The sequence below is a fragment of the Coptis chinensis genome, chromosome 2, assembly GCF_015680905.1.
Source record: "Coptis chinensis isolate HL-2020 chromosome 2, ASM1568090v1, whole genome shotgun sequence".
NCBI classification, from domain to species: Eukaryota; Viridiplantae; Streptophyta; class Magnoliopsida; order Ranunculales; family Ranunculaceae; genus Coptis; species Coptis chinensis.
The window spans coordinates 32,032,647-32,054,937 of record NC_141457.1 but is presented as its reverse complement, the minus strand read 5'-3'; the positions used below and the strand labels follow the sequence as shown (position 1 = coordinate 32,054,937).

Here is a 22,291-nt window from a genome sequence, read left to right as displayed (position 1 = left end):
CATGGACTTGGGCTGAACATATCAAAGAAAAAAAAATTGGACTATGTCAGTGCCTAGGTGGTCATGGACATGGAGATGTATCCGAACTTAACAACAAAAAACATGCTATGAAACTTCTCAGATATAGCATAGCAACAGGCGACCAGACCATCTTATGGCGTGATCCATTGTGTATGGGGAACTCATTGATCAATCTCCAGGAAGCAAAAGATAATTGAAACTTCTCCTTGAATGCTAAGGTCAGTATACTTATTTCAAATAGTCAGTGGAACCATTTCGTACTAAATCTTCCAAAAGAAGGTCTCAAGGATGCAATCTTAGCAATAGATATATCAATAGATACTTGAATGAGGACATAGTAATATGGTTGAATTCACCATCTGGAGTATTTACCTCGAAAGCAGCATACTAATCACTAAGGAGAAAAAGCAGCAATTCAAATTGGTGCTCATTGGTTTGGAAAAAACTAGTATAGCCAAAGTATTCGTTTAATGGGTGGCAACTTTTCTCTACAAGTCTACTTAATACCCAAGATAGACATATACACAAGAAAGTCCTTACAACATCCTCATGTTGCTTTTGCAATTTTGCAATGGAAAACTCAAAGCACTTATTCTTTGATTGTCAATACTCCAAAAATGTGTGATCAACAGTGAAATGTGAAATTGGCCTAGGAAAGGCAATGAAAGCTGCTAATGGAGAATGGTGTGATATTATAAAGAAAAAAAATGAATAGATGGGTAACGAACTGTACATGAAAAATGCTAATTATGTGTTACTTATTTTCCTATGTGAAGATCTAGTGGCAATCTGACACGTATGAAAAAAATTGACAAGTATGAAAAAATTGGACGAAAGTGAAACATAACCCAACGTTGCAAAATGTGGTACACTTCGTTACCCAAATTTGCTCAAAAAAAAAATTTATACACTAATGTTTGATTTCGTGTATAGTTCGTTACCCATCTATGCATTTTTTTTCCATTATAAATATTTGCAAGAAACAAACACCATTATCAGAAATATATAAGGTGTATTTATGTGCCACTTGATAAACACCCAAATATGTATATATATCCCCTTAATAATACGTTGTTTAGGTCAATTATCTATTTAATGAAGTATAATAAATATAGTTTTCATGTTTTTATAGGCTTCAGCGTTTAAATGAAGATATATCAAAAAATTGACATTCTAGCATGAAGTTATGGACAAAATGTTGCTTGTAAATGAAGCCATGAAGGAAAGGTCAAAAAGGCCCAAGCAAAAGCCCAAGAAAACCTCACTCTAATGCCCATGAAGTAAAGTCCAAGACCAATAGAAACCTCAACCTAATTACAGTCTAGTTATTAGTTAATGTTTAATTTTTCTCTACCTCCATTAATATCCTTTAAAGCTTTCTTAAATAAAGTTTTTTAGTTAATTATTATATTTTTACCTTCTTCTTAGTCATTCTTACACACCTCAAGTACAACTAGTATACTAATGATACTATGCTAACTCTCCTTTATGGTGAGACTTAATGAAGCCTAGTTGAAGTGTGTTGACTTAATGGGGTTTCTTTTACATATTGCATAAGCTAAACAATGTGTGCTCTTCTTCCAACTCCAAAATAGTTTTTTTTTTTGGTAACTAACTCCAATATAGTTGAAAAGAAGAGGATGAGGAGGATGATGGATAGAACACTTAGAGATAAGGTTCTCCTCATCTCCTACTAAGAACACTTCCATCGAGACATGAAGTGGTTTTAGGGACCTTTTAGACTACAAACCTTCTTGATTTGTCTATGAATCAAGAAGGACTAAGTCTAGCACGCCAACAACTTGATAGGAATTCGATCAGCCTAAATAAACAGGCTAATCTAAACCATACTTTATTATACTACTCGCAAACGCACAAGGTCTATTGTGGTAGACATGCAAAAACGAGGTCGATCCCACAGAGATTGCTTTTTAGGAATAATTAAGATCTAAATTATATTTAACCTAATCCGAATAATTATGTTTTTGATTTGAAAGTTGTTTTAATACTAATTAAACTATTTAATTTAACCATACTATGAAAGTAATAAAACTTGAATTAACTATTAAGGATGGAAACACTAAGGCACTCGAATCCACCCTAGACCGTTGTAGGTTATTTTAGTTTAACTAATCTAAAGTTCTCGTTTGAATTACGAGTAACATGAGGGAAAGGTAACCCTAGCTTGCTCGAATATGTGATCGTTAAGTCCTAATATGCATCTATGTATGAGATTGATTGTATTTTCAGCATGCAAATGTATAAACTCCTAGCAAAAGTTGTCTTCTCACAGCACAACTTCTCAAGCTTATGTTTAACATTCGAACCGATGTTTTGACAATAATAAAAATCTAATCTAACTATTGACCAGTCAAGACATGAAATCACATGCAAGATATAATCAGTGAAAATAGTTCTACTAAAATCAGTGTGAAATCAATGAATTAATCATTATATAATTTGAGAACAGTAAACATAGAAAAGCCTACACAAGTCTAGGGCTTCATCGTCGCATTCATGTTGATTTCTGTAAAACCAATGAAATAAACTAATCAAATGAACTTATATCAATTAACTAAATAACTTAATATAAATATGCGCATGAATGTGTAGCATTTATGTGCTTATCATTAAAGATTCACTATTTAATGGAAACTCAATTCTTTATATGGTGGATTTCCCTCTTCTCATAATTGTTTTTATAAAACTCTTAAAGTTTCAACATTTTCTTTACTTAAGTTCTATTTTTTTCTCTCATCAATCATTTCTCCAAGTATCATAAAGTTTAGTATGGTACTCTATCTTCACACCTTTAGAGGTGAAAACATCCCCTATACTCACTACTTTACCTCAACTAATCAAAGTAGCTAGGGTTTTGATAAAAGAAAAAAGTAAGTTTAGTGTTTGTTCATCAATCAAATCCTATAAAAATATCTTTTCATGATTATCACCACTATAGGATACATTTGGAAGGAGAGAAATGGCACGAGGTTCAGAAACTGCTCAAACACTTGGAAGCGACTTGCTAGTTCTATTCTCGAAGAAATGAAGGTTTACTTGGGAATAACGATAGACACGATCATGGATACTCAAAATCTGCCTTAATTTTAAAACCAGGCCTTATCTGCCTTAATTTTAAAATGGCCTCCAAATAATTGCATTGTAGACCACATCTACAATTCGGTATTATTCAACATCACAATATCAATTAGTAGGGTTACCAAAATTTTGAAATTGTCATTTAATAATACTAGAAATAAAACCTCCCATTGGAAATGAAATGTAGTCCTCAAAGTTTTATGAACTTTGTCAACCAATGTGGATAGAGCCACATTCTTATGCACACATTATAGCTACATTTTCGACATACGAATGAATTAACGCCTGGTTTTTTGTGGAGATTATTTCCCCACCATGAAGATCATTCTCATAAAAAATTATAATATTTGGATATATCTAACCATATAAAAATTAGTGTTCATTTTTTACCTTTTCATCTAATGGTCCAATATTTTTGTGAGCATGTTCTAAGGTTAGATTTTTTTGAATGGGCTGAATTTTTGTGAGCATGTTATTCATGGTGGGAAGCTCATATCTACAAAAATTTAGCCTTTCATTCAACTTTTAAGTTCATAATTTTACTTGAATTCGTTTACAATGTGGTTATAATGTGGCTCTATCCCTCCCCTTACACACACATAAGAATTGAAATTTTAGTTTCTTGTGAGATCTCCACATGTGATACTACACAGTAGCCCTTGTAGGTCGGCACAAATTTGGGGATCATGTCGTGTCCCTTTCTCATCATTGACGAAGTCTGAACTGTGGCTTATTGTCCGACTACAACATAGTTTATTAGGCTTGATTGACTTTTTTTACTCTGCCTGTTATAAATTGAATTAGGAGAAAAAAAATAAAAATAAAAGGCCTTAATTAGATTGTGTTGTCATGGGATTTGAGACAGGCAATCAGGCTATGCGTATACCAACAATACCACTCTTTTGGGTATCCAAAGAGTAATGACATAAGCCATAAGCCTTGAACAGAACCGTGCATTTTGGTCGCAAACTTGCAATGCTCCGTATAATTCCAAAACTTGCAAAGTTACACATCTACTAATGAAGTGCATCTTTTTTTTTTATATGAAAAATCTGCAGTTCATTACATCTATTGAAAGATAAGAGTAGAGGAAGTCTCCATCATACATAATCTGCATCTGTCTCTCTCTAAAGCTGAAGCATTGTTGATTTGTTCTCAGTACAATCTCTTTGTTCGCTTCATTATCAATAATAAAAAATTTCATCTGTTAATGGGTTTAGTTTTTTTTCGTCGCACATGATAGGCACAAAGTGGCACATATTACCAACTCGAACAAAAACTGTTTTCTCCAACATCATTACTATCTTCTAATTTGATGAGGACGACTTTTTGTGAGCTAGTTTATGCCGGCCAATTTTGCTATCGATCTTAGAAACCATGTGCCATGCCGAGTGGTGCCTTCCATTTGGATTTGACTAAATATATCGAAATAATTCCAAAATAAATAAATCAAATGTCAAGGTCTATGCCTTGTGTATAACTATGCTTTAAATTAAGAGATGTAGGTGATTTTAGTTGACTTAAAGGTTAAAACTGAACCAAAAGTCAGGAACATTAAAAAATCATAATTATAAATAATTTTTAACTAAACATTAATTTACATCTTCTGATGCCAATGATTAAAACGGTTATAACAAAATATTATTATACCCAAAACTAAAAAATAAACTAATTAGTAGTTAAAAAATATGAAAATTAAATATAAATGCCATAACTTCATATGCTCCCACAGAAACTGAATAATTGAAGTACGTAAAATTAAGTTGAGAATCGTTGATTTGGTCCCGCGGAAACTACTCATTTTCTCTCTCTTAACTTATTTGCCCTTTTAAGATTCCAAAAAAAAAAATTGTGGCTCTCTTTCTCTGAAATATCGTAACAAGAAAGTGTACCCTTTATTAATAATCAGTTACGTTGGTTCGTTCCTTCATGATAAAGCTTTCTTTTTTTTTTTCTCTTCAAACTTTCGTTCTGTTACGTTCGTTCTGTTGTGGTTACTGTTTATTAAGGTTTGAGTTTTGAGGTTGCCGTTATTGACTCCTTCTTTCTCTTTTATATATATATATATATATATATATATATATATCTCTCTCAGCATTTATAGTTTCTTTTTCCTCTCTTGCCAAGAGGGAGCATGAGCATCAATACCCTCGAGGTAGTTGCAATTCCCTATCACAACATTAATACAACGTATACATCCTAGCATTTAGAGTTGTCGTTGATTCACCGATGTTTTGCATTCAATGCAGTTTCAGCAGATTCTTTGCATAAAGGTTTCTTTTCTTTCTTCTTCTTGTTCTTGGATATGATGAGAGCTGCTACTAATTGTTTTTTGTGTCTTTAAATAGAGAGGTTCTTTTGATCTTGTTATTGTCAGTTGTACCTGGTTCTCTCTTTTTTCTTTAATTTCTTGGACGTGTCGGTGACGGTTTCTTTGTGTTGAAGTTTTGGTTCTTGAAGAAATCCTTGTGCACATCCATATCATGTCGTCTGTGCTAGCTCGACAGGGACGACATAGGCAACGTTATGACAATGAGTTTCGGCTTGTCGCTGGGTGAGTTGTTTTCGATTCTTGCCAATGAACATTTTCTTGTTATGCCCTGTATCATGTCCATAGATTTTGTTTTTCGTTTAAATTTTGCATTCAACTTTTTATCATTATACATGGACAGATTTTTAAAGACAGTAGCGAATTGACTTTGTTATGAGAAGCAAAATCTCTAGTTTGGGCTAATGGCTTGAATGGATGGACATCTGATTCCTTGTCCTTGACTTAAGATTATTGATGATGATCCAAAATGTTCACTCCTAGCTGAAGTTGAAAATTTCTTTGATTTGTTTCTTTTTTTCCAAAATTCAATATCAAGTATGAATTTGTGGCTGATATGCTCTTTTCTGTTTTTGTCCTCACAATTTACCTAAATTGCAGGCTGTTCTCTCACTGTCTCTTCTGTATGAGCTGTTGCTCTCCTTATCCAGCTTGATTTTCACATTGACTTCCTCCTTAGGACATGCCTAAATTACGGTCCTGCCTCAATTCTCTCTCTCTCTCTCTGTGTCTTCCCCTGTTTTACTCTTGGTGCTCCTATTTTCTGTCTGTATGTCCGTCTCTTCCATATGGGCTGTTGATCCACTAGTTCTGGATGATTGACTTTTGCTGCTTTTATGGAAAACAATTGAGAAGTATATAAAAGCAGATAATTTGAGGCGTTTTAATGCATCTTGTTGAGATGTTTTACTCTTTGTTTTTCCAGCAAGCTTGTCTTTATTTGTCAGTTGTAACTAAATATAGTTGTGGTTTTCAGACTCGTGGGAAACCCCCTATATCATCCCGTCTCTGGTGCATAAATTCAATTCCATAGCATATTGTGTTGGTTATTAGGAACTTTAAAAATTAAGCTTGCTAAAGATCAAGAGATTGTGATCATGGAGTGTACTGTAACAGTTGCAATGTCAACTTCTCAAGTGGCCATCTTTAACTTTCAAGTGTTTTGATATATAGCAACTTTCATTTGTCTTTAGTTATTCATTAAGCATTGACATTTGAAGCATGACATTGGAAATAACTAGAAAATGGAGTTCGGAGTCTTTGTTAAATAGATGTAGATCCATAGGTTGTGGAACATGCATCTCGATGTGTGAATGTTTGAACACATGAAGATGTTTTACATGATACACGAGAATTGAACATGGACATCTTTCATGGACTATTTTGCATTGAAAAATTTCAATTATTTTTTTTAAATATAAAATCATTTTTATAATTAGTTGAGTTATAATTGGAGATCATGAAAGGAAAAGCTAGAGAAAAACAGGGTCAACACCCCGAATTACAGATTAAAAAAAAATAAATAAAAAAGAAAAAAGAGAGAGGTGTCATGGACCATGCTTAATTGAAACTTTTCAAGAATTGAAGATGGCCTGGGCAAAAGCAAAAATATTAGATGGTAGAGTTTCTATTTATATATGTTTCTGCCTATCATCTTGAGTACTAGTTAGACAATGCTTATTATGACCATTTTCTTGGATAAATAAAAGGCATACCTGGCATTATTTTCATCAGTATCTAATTTTTTTCTTTCAGTGTAAGTAATTTTCTAACTAATTTATTTGTGTTATAAAAACAGGTGTATACCTTACAGGTTCAGAGAAGACATTGATGATGACATGGCTACTTTGGATGATATACTAGAAGTCCTGATGATTTCTTCACCAAATCGTGAAGACCTCGTATTTCCAAAGGCAAGTCTCTGTCTGCAAGCTTTAAGATAGCATTTAATTATGTTTCAGAGTTTATAGAATAAAAATCAAATATTCTCAAGTTCGAGATCTTATGTTATTTCAACCTCTTTGTTCAGGGTGGATGGGAAGATGATGAGACAATGGCCGAAGCTGCATGTCGTGAGGCTATGGAAGAAGCGGGAGTAAAAGGAAAAATTGACGTAGGTTTATCTGCTTGCTTGACTTGACACCTTCCTCGGCCTTCCATGTTTTTGAATGTTATCAGTCGAGATGAGAACTGGTCTTGTCTATGCTTCACTGGCTTAAGACCACAACGACTAGTTTAATCGTGTGTTATTTTCGCAAGTTCTGGTGAATCAGGCTTAGGAATTTCTTACATGAAATGTTCGTAAAGCTGGATAAACTACTTAACTACCATCAATTTAGTTTAATTTATCCAGCCTTTACCATGTTTCCGACCAGTTCTTCTTTATTTTTTTTATTCAACCATTCATTTAATGCATTGTGTACATCTTACAATTTAGTGTTAGCGGCTAGATTTCTTGCCTGTTGGTGTATCAGAATGGAATGAGTCTAAGGTTGAGCTATATGGACTTTCTCGCACCTGCTGAAAGGATTGATCCTCCTGTTTATTAGGATCCTAATTGACAACTTGTGTTTAGAAATTTTTTGGGCTAGAGAAGTTGCCTTATTTTTTCATACTTATATTGAAAATTCCAAGTAATTTGAATTATCAGTTGTACAAGATCTGAAAGGCATACAATGTGCATCATATGCATGTGGAGTTTTTGGCAGACGAAAGTTTTGTGAAAATGAGTTAAAATTTGTATGAGTTTGTCTATGGTACGTGTATCCTGCCAAGTTAGTAATATGGTATATTGCGTAATACACTCTCAACATGGGTAACCATATTTGAAACTTGATGATATCTGACAGTTTCTTGTGATAGATATAGGCATTTGCGCTGTGTTAACTATTACTAATATGACGTTTAGCACAGCATTTGGTCCTGGCATCCCCCAAGCTTCCGTATCCTTGTTATACATTGATATTTTAGCTGGTTATAGCTCATTGTTATAGAACCTTTACCAATGGAAACATTATTTCAGTGAGTATCTTGGTATTCAGTCCGAAATGATCTGAAATTATCTTTTGTGTAGGAAAATTACCTGGGAGTTTGGGACTTCAGAAGCAAGAGTAGTCAGAATAGTTGCAGTCTTGAAGGATATTGTAGAGGTTATATGTTTGCGCTGGAGGTGACTGAAGAGTTTGTGACCTGGGCGGAAGAGGATAATCACAGAAGGAGATGGGTCAGTATATTGCAAAATAATAAAAATTGAAAGTAAAAAACAGAAAAGAGAAGAGAAAGGCTAGTTTATACTACCAGAGCATCATAACGTATTACTAGGAGGTTTATGCAAGGGTACACCATTTAATTACTCAAAACTAGTGTTGCACGAGGAGGTTTGTTAATCAAAATGATCCAGATTGGATAGTTTTAACCATCTGCTAAGGGATTTCGGTCCTGCATGGTGGTTTATTTCTTCTTATCTGTTAAAATGTTGCATTTTCAGGTGATTTTGGTAACCTGATTAGATCAGGCTAAATTTGCCAAGCTGGCCTGAGTGTGGTCCATCAGTTGGATAGTCTAGATCCAAGAGAATGTGCACAGCATCCTTCCCATAAAAAACCAGTAATATTTGATATGATGCTATGGTAGTACACACCAGTAGTTGTCAGAACTAATACTTTCACTGATCAACCAGATTAATATAAACTTCTCTGCTGCTTTCCTTTTGTAGCTAAATGTAGCAGACGCATTCAGACTCTGCCGATATGAATGGATGCAGAGTGCTCTGGGCAGGTTTCTAAGAGTTATGTCAGAAGTTGGCAAATATCAGCCAACAAAATTAGTTGAAACTCCTGTAGTGCCCGTTCAGGAGGTCTTGACGGAACATTCAATCTTGTCGCCAAGCTGCTTTGTGATGAGCCATATAACTGCTATGTGCTGGGATGATGAGTTTTCCCTTTACAATAGCTAATTAGAGCTAGAGAACACTAGATTGTTACCTTAGTGGCATGAGTAATCATCTCCTTTGCCCACTGTGCAGTTGGATTAGGTGTTGTATCAAGGTACAGTGCTGTAAGTTACTGAAACTCAGAAAGATAATAACAAGAATATTCACCATTTGCTTTTGTTTTCTTATTCTTTTTCTATTTTTTTCGAATGTTGTTATGAAAATGATCATCCGATTGAGCTGATAGAATATAAATTAGAAGCCATAGGTTTGGTATACCTGGCTGACGAGAATGGGATGATTGCTCAAAGGGTGGTCCCTCCTTGGGAAATTTGAGGCAGGCGAGTTGTATTTAACTCTTTCCCAATTGTGGTGGACGTTCGTAGTTTCTTTATGCAGGTTTGAATGTTGGTGTTGCTATTGAATACATATGGACTTTGGCTGGAAAAAGTTTTGAATTCGATGTGACATTGTTGGTTAGTGCGTAAATGCAATGAGCTGAGAGTGTTTTTCTAGATTATTCGCAGATGAAGCGAAAAGAATACTTTCATTGTTGTTTCAGCTGTTTTGATTTCCAAATTCTTTATACATGAAGGAACTAGCTCAGTTAGTGTAACTTGCTTTTGGAATTTTAGTAGACATCAAAGCTTCCAATAGCTTAGATCAAACGAAACTCATAGATTGGAATCATCTGCAGATTCTGATGTACTCTAAATTCTTATAAAAATAAAAAGCAAAAAAAAAAAAAAAAAAAACGACTGTTACTGCAAAGCTGGACTTGCTGCAAAATGCTCTAAAAGTTGTTGAAGTGGTTTGTGTTGGGGACAACGATACCAATGGATCCCCACTAAGAGAACTTGCACTTGGACAAACTACTATTCCAAACAAAAAATCTAAACTTTCACTACAACCAACAACAAACCCAACCTTCCAAGCAATCAACAACTATCGCAAATAAGTAATAATAATGCAAAGAAAGTAAAACATACCACAACACAATATGTAACGTGGTTCGGCCAATAATGCCTACTTTCACAAGAGCTAATCTTTTTATAAGTATGGAAAGGAAGATTACAATCACTCCTCTCAAATCTCTCCACCTTACTAGATCACTCATCTCTCCTTACAAGTTTTTATCTTTGTAAGGGTTTTCTCTCAATTTTGATTGCTCTCAAAATTGGGTTTCTTTCAAGACTTGGTTTTTCAAAACCTAACTTCTGTTTTTATACTAAACTTGCAATTTCACGGTTACTGTAGAAATAGAAACTGACAAGTTTAGGCATGAGCCCGGGCACGCTCTCGGTAAGGCAAAATTGAGCGCGCAAAGAAAGTAAAACATACCACAACACAATATGTAACGTGGTTCGGCCAATAATGCCTACTTTCACAAGAGCTAATCTTTTTATAAATATGGAAAGGAAGATTACAATCACTCCTCTTAAATCTCTCCACCTTACTAGATCACTCATCTCTCCTTACAAGCTTTTATCTTTGTAAGGGCTTTCTCTCAATTTTGATTGCTCTCAAAATTGGGTTTCTTTCAAGACTTGATTTTTCAAAACCTAATTTCTGTTTTTATACTAAACTTGCAATTTCCCGGTTACTGTAGAAATAGAAACTGACAAGTTTAGGCATGAGCGCGGGTACGCTCTCGGTAAGGCAAAATTGAGCGCGTGCGCACTCTTTTATTTTCCTGAAACTCAAAAGTACAGTAACTTTGTTTTATGAGAGGTTGAAAAAAAACTATCTTCTTTTTCACGACAAGGGCGCGGGCACGCCATGATCACGACCAACTGACGCGGCGCGCATTTTTTTTTCACCACCGAAACGATTATTTTTCTCCTTCATCCTCATCCTCATGTGAGGGATAACTCCAACAATCTCCCCCTCCCGAACAGTGAGGGGGGATACCTCTATGCATTCCCAAATCAACAGGAGGAGTGCGCTACCATTCCGGCGGTAGCACAACAAACATCAAACTTACCTTTCGGTAAGACTTTGGTCATCATATCCGACCCGTTCTTGTTAGTATGGATCTTCTCAATACACAAATGCTTGTCTTCGAGAACTTCTCTAATCCAATGATAACGCATATGTATGTGCTTGGATCTAGAATGAAAACTCGAATTCTTGCTACAATGGATGGCAATCTGACTGTCACATAGAACTACAAACTGTTTCTGCTTTATCCCTAGTTCATCGAAGAACCTCTTCATCCATAATATCTCTTTGCAACACTCAGTGACTGCAATATACTCATCTTCTGTAGTGGAGAGGGCAACACACTTTTGCAACTTAGATTGCCAAGAAACTGCTCCCTCTGCAAAAGTTAACAGATAACCAGAGGTGGACTTCATAGAGTCAATATCACCTGCCATGTCTGCATCAGTGTAGCCTTCAAGCAAGGTCTTACTTCCACCAAAACACAAACACGCATTAGAAGTTCCCTTGAGATATCTCAATATCCACTTAACGCCTTCCCAATGCTCTTTACCCGGATTTGACAGAAAATAACTTACAACACCAACGGCGAAAGTAATATCCGGTATTGTACACACCATTGCATACATCAAACTACCCACTGCAGATGCATAAGGAATCTTTTCCATTTGACTTTGCTCATGCTCACCCTTTGGACACATATCTTTGGTAATGCGGAACTGGCCACCAAACGGACAACTGACTGGCTTCGCTTGATCCATGTTGAATCTCTTCAACACCTTCTCAATGTAGCTTTCTTAAGAAAACCATAACTTTCCACTCTTTCTGCCACGAGTGATCCGTATACCAAGTATCTACTTTGCTTGACCCAAATCCTTCATATCAAAGGACTTACTCACGTCTTTCTTTAGCTTGGATATCTTGTTGATGTTTTGGCCAACTATCAACATATCATTCACATACAACAAGAGCACTATAAAATCCCCATCTAGAAATTTTTGAACAAACACACAATGATCGGAAGCGGACTTCATATAGCTATGCTTCACCATAAAGGAATCAAACTTTATGTACCATTGTCTCGGTGCCTACTTCAACCCATGCAAACTCTTTATCAGCTTGCATACTAGGTGCTCCTTGACTTTGACCTCAAACCCCTCTAGCTAGTCCATGTAAGCATCTTCTTCAAGGTCTCCATGAAGAAAAGCTGTCTTGACATCTAGTTGCTCAACCTCTAGGTTCATACTTGCGGTCAGACCTAATACCACCCTGATAGAAGTCATCTTAACTACAGGAGAGACAATTTCATCAAAGTCAATACCTTTTCTTTGACCAAATCCCTTCACAACAAGGCGAGCTTTGTGCCTTGGATGTGGATTATTCTCCTTATACTTGACTTTGTGGATCCACTTATTCTGAGAACTTTTCTTCCTTTCGGTTTCTCAACTAAGTCATAATTGTGATTCTTATGCAAAGAATCTATCTCATCATGCATGGCCTTCAACCACTTCTATTTGTCTGTACCCTCAAGAGCCTCTTGATAGTACATAGGTTCTTCACTATCAGATAGTAAAACATACGTATGTGGTATGTGGTGGATACCTGGTTGAAGCTTGTCTCTCTCTGTCGGACCTCCTTGCCCCATCTTCTTGTGCCTCAGGAGGATGCACTTCTGCTTGCTCAGGTGGTGGTTCATGCACTTCATCTGCATCTTCTATATTATTAGGTTTTATCCCATCATGAGCAATAGGATTATCATCATGAGCTTTAAACCCATGGTTCTCTGCATTCTCAATGTCTTCTGCACGTTCCATAGTAGGAACTTCTGGTTCTGAATCAATAAGATCACAACATCTCGACTTCGGATTACCTTCTTGTTAATCAGATTATAAAGTTTGTAGCCAAACTTCTCATTCCCATAACCCAAAAAATGTACTGCTTAGCTTTGTCATCAAGCTTGGATCTCTCATCCTTAGGAATATGAACAAATGCCCTACGCCCAAATACCCTCAAGTATCCATAATCAATATCTCTGCCTAACTATACTCTCTCTGGATAATCACTATTCAGAGGCTTCGAAGGCGATAGGTTGATCACTTGTACGGCTGTGCGCATTACTTCTACCTAGTAATTTCTAGGTAACTTAAAGTGAGACAACATGTACCTTATCCTCTCTACAATGGTCCGGTTCATCCTCTCGGCTATATCATTGTGTTGCGAAGTCTTGTAAACGGTACAGTCTACTCATGACGAATCCCATGACTCTTGCAATACTCTTCAAATGGCCCAATGTACTCACCCCCATTATCTGAGCGAATACACTTCAAAGGCTTCCCTGTCTCTCTTTCCACCATGCTATGGAAAGTCTTGAACACACCAAGTACTTCATCCTTGGTCTTCAGACTATATGCCCATATCTTTCTTGACGTATCATCAATGAAAGTCAATAAGTACAAAGCTCCCCCATGGGACTTCACTTTCATAGGACCACATAAATCTGTGTGTACAAGCCCAAGAACATTGTCCTTTCTGTGAGAGGGGAATCTTTGGAAAAACACCCTGTGTTGCTTTCCTACCAAACAATGAGTACATCTATTTAAATGCGTACCTTTGATGTTTGGCAAGGCCTTTTGCTTGGCAAGAACTTCCATGCATTTTTCTTCCATATGACACAGCCTCTTATGTTATTGTTCGGAGGAAGCTTCTTTTTGTGCTACATTCAACTCTGCTTTACACAAACTAGCATATGTCTTGTAAAGTGAGCAAATTTTCTTCCTTTTGGCTACTATAATAGAACATCTGCTCAATTTCCATATCTCGTTATCAAATGAGTTTTGAAAGCCATCATCATCTAACTTCCTAGCAGAAATTAGGCTTCGCCGAATGTCAGGGACATGTCTTACATCCTTGAGTGTCAAGGTGTAGCCGACATTGGTTTCTATATGAACATCACTAATGCCTACAATCTTCGAGATGCCATTGTTACCCATCCTTACCTCACCAAATTCACCACAGCTGTAGGTAGTGAAAAATCCCCTGTGTGGTGTGACGTGAAAGGATGCTCCTGTATCTATCACCCACTCTGTATCCTGGCATGAGGTACTAACACAGCACTCACCACAATAGTGCGGTAATGTCTCGACCTGTGTTTTCGTTCCTCTTTACCATATTTTCATGTACACAGTTATTCTTCCCATCCCTCTTCAATGTTCTACACTCATACCTGAAGTGACCCTTGGTGGCACAATAGTAACATTGTTTCTCTGCCTTAGGATTTCTAGCTTCACCCCTAGATTTGCTTCTGTCATCACCTCAAGAATGAGATAGTTTTCTGCTTTTACCTCTCCCCCGCTTCTCTGTGACAAGGATCTCTGAGTGAGAGGAGTTATTTCGTGAACCCCTTCTTGTCTCCTCATTCAACAATGCCCCGGTAGCCATCTCCATAGAAATGATTCCATCCTTAGCAGGCCCGTTAAGAGAAATTGCTAACATCTCCCAATTTTCGGGTAGAGAGTTTAATAGGAACAAAATCTCAACTTCGTCACCCATATTAATCTTCATCAAGTGCAACTGATTGATGGTATTCTGTACTTCATTAAGATGCTTAGACATTGAAGTTCCTTCTTTGTACTTCGTGTTAGCAAATTTCTGAATGAGTAGCACATTGTTTCCGGCCGACTTCCTCTCATAGAGGTCTTCGAGTTTCTTCCACATGCAAGCCAAAAGCGCTTGTCTCTTGGGATACATGGTGTAAGACACTGTCATCTATCCACTGTCGAATGTACCTAATTGCTTTTCTGTCAAGCTTGCTCCACTCAGCCATGGTAGTCGCTTCCGATTTTACTCCTCCATTCTCAATGGGTTGTGCCAAGTCCTTGCAATAGAGCAAGTCTTCCATCTTGGCTTTCCAAACAGTGTAGTTAGCTCTATTCAGACTAGTATGCATGCGAGTGTTTATAGAATGGGCAATCTCTACAAGAAATTTCAACTCAAACCTTCTCTCAGGAATTTTATCAAACACCTTCTGAGCAAAATTTGGATAACAACCTAGATTAATCTAACCTGGCTCTGATACCACTTGTTGGGGACAACGATACCAATTGATCCCCTCTAAGATAACTTGCACTTGGACAAACTACTACTCCAGACAAAAAATCTAAACTTTCACTACAACTAACAACAAACCCAACCTTCCAAGCAATTAACAACTATCACAAACAAGTAATAATAATGCAAAGAAAGTAAAGCATACCACAACACAAGATATAACGTGGTTCGGCCAATGATGCCTACTTCCACAAAAGCTAATCATTTTATAAGTATGGGAAGGAAGATTACAATCACTCCTCTCAAATCTCTCCACCTTACTAGATCACTCCTCTATCCTTACAAACTTTTCTCTTTGCAAGGGTTTTATCTCAATTTTGATTGCTCTCAAAATTCGGTTTCTTTCAAGACTTGATTTTTCAAAACCTAACTTCTGTTTTTATACTAAACTTACAATTTCGCGGTTACTGTAGAAATAGAAACTAACAAGTTTAGGCATGAGCGTGGGCACTCTTGGTAAGGCAAAATCGAGCGCGTGCGCGCTCTCTTATTTTCCTAAAACTCAATAGTCCAGTAACTTTGCTTTGTGAAAGGTTGAAAAAAAACTATCTTCTTTTTCACGGCAAGAGTGCGGGCGCGCCTTGGTCACGACCAATCTGAGCGCGTGTGCGCTTAGACTTTTTCACACGAACAGTACTGTTTCTCTCCTTCATCCTCATCCTCATATGAGAGATAACTCCAACAGTTTGTTCCTCTCCTCCTTTTGGTTGGATGATGGCAGCACTGATAGTGCTTCCTTAGGAAATCTGAGGCATGGGGTTTGGTGAAGTGTTTCACAACAGCGGAGGTCCTTTCCATATGAATTCTTTTCTACAGGTTTGTGTGTTCATAGTTCATGCTGCCTCTTTGCTGAGGTAGTTGGGGTGGTTATAGCAGTTGAATATGTCTAGTTCTTTTTTTCACTAATCAAGAATACGCTTGCATCAAAAAGGCTGTTGGTTGAATCTCATTTCTTGTTAATAGTTTCCATGAAATAAGCGTGTGTAATTGTTAATGGAGTTTTTACTGACGTATTCAAGACGATAGCTTCAGATAAGAGTTCAAAGGAGAGTGGTTGTATGGGAGTCGCTCTATCCTTCCCTACTCAAGAAGATCAAAGTTATTTAGAATTGGTAATAACTAATGACAATGACTACACCATAGAAGGCAGTTGTCTTTGTATGGTTTGATCGATACAATGTTTGAAATATTTTGAAAGTTTAATGGAGTGTCATGTGATTGTTGCGAAACTTGAGTACTCTTTGATGACTTCCAACTTCCGAGAGTAACACAAAGGCTCATATCTTGAAGAAAAATTGAAAAGAATTCTAGAGAATAACAATGAGGAACAAATAGAGCCGAATAGAGAAATTGAAAGTTTGAGAGAACTGTTAATGATGATTGAAAACTTGCAGATTAATGAATGGATTGTAGTGGGCAAATATCGTACTCATAGATATGTTTATTTCAGTATTTTAAAACTTGAGATATTATCATAAGGGCCAATATCTCGGTAGATGTCAAGGATATTTGAAATGTTTTGTAGGCATAAGGCGGGAAAGGGAATCGAAAGACAAAGGACATGTGGCGAAAGCAGATTGGGTCAAAGGTATTTAGGAAGACTATAAAAAGGCTAGATGAGGAAGAAAAGGATTCATTCGATTCATACTACAAAAAATTGTATAAAGAGGAGAGAGAAAGATAAAACTAGAGGGAAATTGTAAAAAGTTTTATCATCAATCAATAAACACATCACTTTCCTTCAATTCTTGGAAATCTTTCATTCATATCTTCATCATGAGTTGTGTGAACTAAGAACATTAGCTAGAATTAAGTGTTCTTGGTAATCACATTGGTGCCGTCTGTGTATCTAGAACAAGAAAATTTCCGATTTTCTTCTTCTAAGATCCAGAATCCAAAGTTTTCTACAGGTTTGAGTGAAGGAAGTGTGATAGAAGAGTGTGAATTCGGTTACAATGGCTCCTAAGAAGAAAGCAAACAGCAAAAGAATGGAGAACAATAATTAATCGTATATAAGAAACACAAAAGCTTCAATAAGTCGATGGGAGATGGAAGCAAATATGGATGTGGAGGTGTCGCTTCAGGAAGTGTTGAAAAGATTGAAAGAAATAGAGAGGCAGAATGCTATTTTACTAAAGGAGAATCAAGAGATGAAGAAAGGAGAATCAGTGTTGAATAAAGGAGGTCCAAGTAACGTGGTTAGAGATTTTCAAGAGGAAGAAGAGGAGGAATGTAGTTCAAAATTGGGTAGTCATGATATGGGAAAAGCATCAATAAGAAATGAGAAAGGGGCAGAAGTATCGCCAGTGGTTGAAATGTCGATACCACAGCCCATCACTAAGGAAATGATACAAGAAATGATGTTAAAACAATTGGGAAATCAAGTGCTCGAGAAAACTTCAGCGTCAATAAGGAAACTGGCGGATGATGTTAGTAGGAATCCGATACATCAAAGTGTCGAGATGATGCCTATTCCCCTGAAGTTTAAATTGCCTAAATTTACTCAATATGGTCATCAGATCCAATGGACCATCTCTTCGCATACCGGCATTACTTTTCGGTATATAAGAGAACTGCATATCTAGATTCATTGCTATGCAAATCCTTTTCTTCAAGTCTGAAGGGGAAGGCATTAAAGTGGTTATGTTCTTTACAAGAGGGATCAATATCATGTTATAGGGAGATTGAAGAAAAATTTCTGACCAATTATGGGCATCAGCGAGTGAAACCAAAGTAGGTATCGGATTTGTTCTAACTGAAACAAGGAAAGAAGGAATCTCTGAAAGGGTTCTTGTCGCGATTTAAGGCAAAGGCACAGTTAGTAGAACATTTGGATGAGTCAGAAATGATAGCAGTAATGGCTTTCTAGACAGGGCTCATTCCTGCATCCGATATGCATAAGTATATGCTTCGAAAGGATATTAAGACTCTGAGGGAACTCTATGATAAAGCCGAGAAAGACATACAAGTTGAAGAGGGTGTTCTATCAACTTTAGTTCAACTTGTGTTACAAGTGTCTGAGGCAAGCAACTTAGCCAAAGAAGAGACCCATCGTAAATCCGATAAGAGAAAGGTGAATGATTCTTACTCGAAATCTGAGGGTCAACCTTTATAGAAGAAAAAATTTGAAAAGTCATTAAGAGAGGAGTTGGATCCGTTCAATTACATTGCTATTAATACTACATTGGAAGACATCTTGAGGAGGGTTAGGAAAGAACCTTATTTCCAGCATCTAACTCACAAGCCTCGGGAGATAGCAGATAAACCCTTCTGTAATTTTCACATGGCAAAGAATCACAAGACGAACAAGTGTCTTCAATTGCTCAGGGAAGTAGATCGATTAATGAGAGATGGAAAACTCAGGAAGTTTATAGCTGATGCTAGACCAGAGGTGGCGGCGGTGATGAATGATAAGCCTTTAGGGGTGATCAATATGATATATAAGGGAGTTATCCAACAGAAGAAAATCATAAGGGATAAAATTCGAAAGATATCAACAGTCAAGGAGGTGCTGGAAGTAAATGTGGGGTCGATACCAGTAGACCGTGCTCTCATATCGGCAAGTATACCTGGAGCTATTATGTTTGTACCTGACGATCTGTCAAAGGTAATGTTACCTCATGATAATGCTCTATTGATTACATTAAGAATATCAGGATATGATGTGCAAAAGATATTGGTAGATTGTGGTAGTTCCGTCAATATTCTGTTTTGGAAAGCATATATAGGTATCGAATTTGATGAGTCCCATTTAAAAGAACCACAGTTTAATTTGTTTGGTTTCAATGGAACCTCAACAAGACCAGCCGGGGAAATCATGTTGCCAATAAGGGCAGGCCCACAGACTATTATGACTAAGTTTATAGTCATAAAGCATCATTCAGATCATAATGCTATTTTGGGAAGAAAATGGATACATGCTATGAGAGCACTTCTGAGTATTTTTTATCAAGTTATCAAATTTCCGACAGTGTATGGCCACATGAGATAAGAGGCGACCATTCAGAATCTGAGAAGTGCAATTTTGTTACCATGAAGGGTATGACGAAAGAGGAGAAAGTTGACACTGGGGTGTCTCAGAAGTCGCCAGATAGCAATTAATGGAAAGTTCATCTCCAAAACCTGAGCAAAAACCATCAGGAGGATTTTAGATTCACATCGGAGATGAAGACAGAGCCTGAGATAATCCCAAGTAAGACAATGGAAGAAGTGCAAAAGATCAATATCGGACAAGACAATGAAAGTTGCTTCACTTTCATTGGAATAGAGATGAGTTCAGAAGTCAAGAGTGATTTGATCAAATTTCTAAAGAAAAATAAAGATGTATTTGCTTGGTCGATGGTTGATTTTCCTGCTATCGACCCTCAGATATGTTCCCATAAGTTGAATATACGAAAAGGAGCAACACCAGTTCATCAGCGGCATAGAACGGTCAGGCCGATATACGCGCAAGCAGTACAAAATGAAATTCAGAAAATGCTAGAATGTGGAATCATCAAAGAGATTGATAATTCAGAATGGGTTGCAACCATTGTTGTTGTCCCAAAAAAGAATGGCAAGGTTCGGATATGTGTTGATTTCACAGATGTTAACAAACAATGCCCGAAGGAATATTATCTGATGCCTAGAATTGATGAACTAGTGGATAGAACAGCTGGGTTCGAATTGTTGAGTTTCTACAATGGTCATTCTGGTTATTTCCAGATTATTATGTCAGTATTAGATCAATTGAAGGGGGTCTTTACTATTTGGTGTTTCATTAGAATGGTGGTCATTTGGTGTTGAAGGGGGTCTTTACTGTTTCATTAGAATGCCATTCGGTTTGAAGAATGCAGGGGCAACGTATCAGCGATTGGTGGAAAAAATGTTCAAACATCTGATTAAGTATATTGTGGAAGTATACATAGATGATATGGTCATCAAATAAAAAAAGGCGAGTAATCATGTTCAAGATTTAGATACGGTGTTTCGAATATTCCGACAGTTCAATATGAAGCTTAACCCCGAAAAATGTACTTTCGGGGTAAGTTCAGGGAAATTCCTCGGATATATCGTCCCAAAGCGAGGAATTGATGAACCCAGATCAAATTCGAGCTATCCAACAAATGCCTTCACTTAGTACAAGGAAGCAAATTCAAAAGCTTACAAGCATAATTTCATCTTTGAATAGGTTTATATCTCAAACTTCCGATAGATGTAAACCTTTATTCAAATTGTTGAAGAAGAATACAAAGTTTGTATGGGGTGAGGAATGCGAACTCGCGTTCACCGAGTTAAAAAAGTATCTGCAAGAAGTACCAACTCTGATAAAACCAGAAGAAGGCGATATGTTATTCTTATACCTCGCCGTTTCGGATTTCTCTATCAGTTCAGTACTCGTCAAAGTGGAAGATGGAGCTAAGCGACCTGTGTATTTTCAATCTAAAACAATGCTCGAAGCTGAAACTCGATACTCAATGTTAGAAAAATATGCGTTAGCTCTCCTATATTCTACTCAACGGCTAAAGCCTTATTTTCAATCCCATTCAGTAGTGGTCATGAAAAATCTTCCTCTAAAGCAAACCTTAGCTAAGACAGCTAAGTCGGGGAGAATGGCGAAGTGGTCAGTTCTTATTGATGAGTTTGGGATTGAATATAGGAATAGATCAGTATCAGAGAAAAGCCAAGTTCTAGCTGATTTCTTAGCAGATTTTCCTGTAGAAGATGAAGATTGGAAGGTTGAAGAAGATAATCTTCTACTGTTACAAGAGCCTGATAATGTAATGGATGAGGACGATCCTTGGGTTGGCACAAAAGGATGGAAGCTCTTTCTAGATGGATCATCAGGGCAAAAGGGATGTCGTATCGGCGCTATTTTGATAACTCCAGAAAACCAAAGACTCGAGTCAGTAGTTACTTTAGGTTTTCATGCTTCTAACAATGAAGCTGAATATGAGGCTCTAATAACAGGTTTGGAGATGGCTAAATCATTAAACGACAAAGACTTATCGGTCTTCAGTGATTCTCAGTTGGTGATAAGCCAAATCAATGGAGGATATTCTGCAAAATGCGATAACATGATAGATTATATGAATGTGGTGAGAGTAAAGCTCAAGGATTTTAGGAAGATTATTTTTCAGCATCTCGATAGGGGAGAAAACCGACATGCTGATGCCTTGGCATATGTAGCTGCTATGCTCGAAAATGAGGAAGGTCGTCTGTTGCATATTGGTGTTCAGCAAACTCCAAGTATTAGTATAAAACATACAGAGGTGATGGAAATAGACACGCTGGGGGCGTCATGGTTGAGCAATTATATGTTGTTTTTGTCAGAAGGAAAACTACCAGCAGATAAGAATAAGGCTAGAGGGTAAAAGGAGGAGCTGAAAGATATCTATTAGTTGACGATCAACTTTATCAAAAAAATTTAGGAGGCCCACATTTAAAATGTATATCGGCAGAAGATTCTCAGAAAATTATTGCAAAAATGTATGAAGGGGAATGTGGGAATCATTCGGCAGGAAGATCGTTGGCAAGTAAGATTGCAAGGCAGGGATATTTCTGGCCACAAATGCGGAGGGACTGTCTGCGATATGCAAAAAAGTGTATCCAATGTCAGAAGCATGGACATGACATTCATGTGCCAGCAGGAGAGTTACACTGTGTCTCGAACCCATGGCCATTCGCTTTATGGGGGATGGACATTGTGGGTCCTCTAGTACCTGGAAAAGGGAAGAAAAGATTCATGTTAGCAGTAACTGACTACTTCACTAAGTGGGTAGAAGTGATAGCCTTGCAACATGTCAAAGAGTAGGACATCATCGGTTTTATGTTTGAAAGAGTGGTTTGCCGATACGGATTGCCATATGCTATCATATCGGATA

General features: G+C 37.0%; 2 protein-coding genes across 10 annotated transcripts; both read left to right on the top strand.

The window, feature by feature from the left end:
• The first annotated feature begins 4,856 nt into the window (after positions 1-4,856).
• LOC147515808 (nudix hydrolase 13, mitochondrial-like) lies at positions 4,857-9,550 on the top strand. Of its 9 annotated transcripts, XR_015210813.1 has the most exons (8): positions 4,969-5,393; positions 5,566-5,674; positions 6,050-6,145; positions 7,248-7,362; positions 7,479-7,562; positions 8,523-8,672; positions 8,937-9,055; positions 9,165-9,550. XR_015210813.1 is itself a non-coding variant. In XM_086588605.1 (7 exons), exons 3-7 carry the CDS (start codon positions 6,132-6,134, stop codon positions 9,402-9,404), a joined length of 603 nt encoding a protein of 200 aa, XP_086444731.1. In that variant the 5' UTR covers positions 4,997-5,393; positions 5,566-5,674; positions 6,050-6,131; the 3' UTR covers positions 9,405-9,550. The 9 variants fall into 9 exon arrangements, 6 of the variants coding, with proteins under 6 accessions (XP_086444726.1, XP_086444731.1, XP_086444730.1 ...); XR_015210812.1 differs by having other exon boundaries at positions 4,969-5,674; XR_015210811.1 differs by lacking the exon at positions 6,050-6,145 and having other exon boundaries at positions 4,985-5,393.
• A 9,161-nt stretch (positions 9,551-18,711) lies between these two features.
• LOC147515807 (uncharacterized) lies at positions 18,712-19,419 on the top strand. Its single transcript, XM_086593055.1, has one exon. The coding sequence runs from the start codon at positions 18,712-18,714 to the stop codon at positions 19,417-19,419; it is 708 nt and encodes a 235-aa protein (XP_086449181.1).
• The last annotated feature ends 2,872 nt before the right edge of the window (positions 19,420-22,291 follow it).

Excerpts from the sequence above, each read along its gene's own strand:
- LOC147515808 (XM_086588600.1), top strand. The coding sequence starts at position 5,604 with ATGTCGTCTGTGCTAGCTCGACAGGGACGACATAGGCAACGTTATGAC. Across the intron at positions 7,363-7,478 it reads AAGACCTCGTATTTCCAAAG|GGTGGATGGGAAGATGATGA; the intron begins GCAAGTCTCTGT and ends CTCTTTGTTCAG. Across the intron at positions 7,563-8,522 it reads GAGTAAAAGGAAAAATTGAC|GAAAATTACCTGGGAGTTTG; the intron begins GTAGGTTTATCT and ends TCTTTTGTGTAG.
- LOC147515807 (XM_086593055.1), top strand. The coding sequence starts at position 18,712 with ATGGCAAAGAATCACAAGACGAACAAGTGTCTTCAATTGCTCAGGGAA.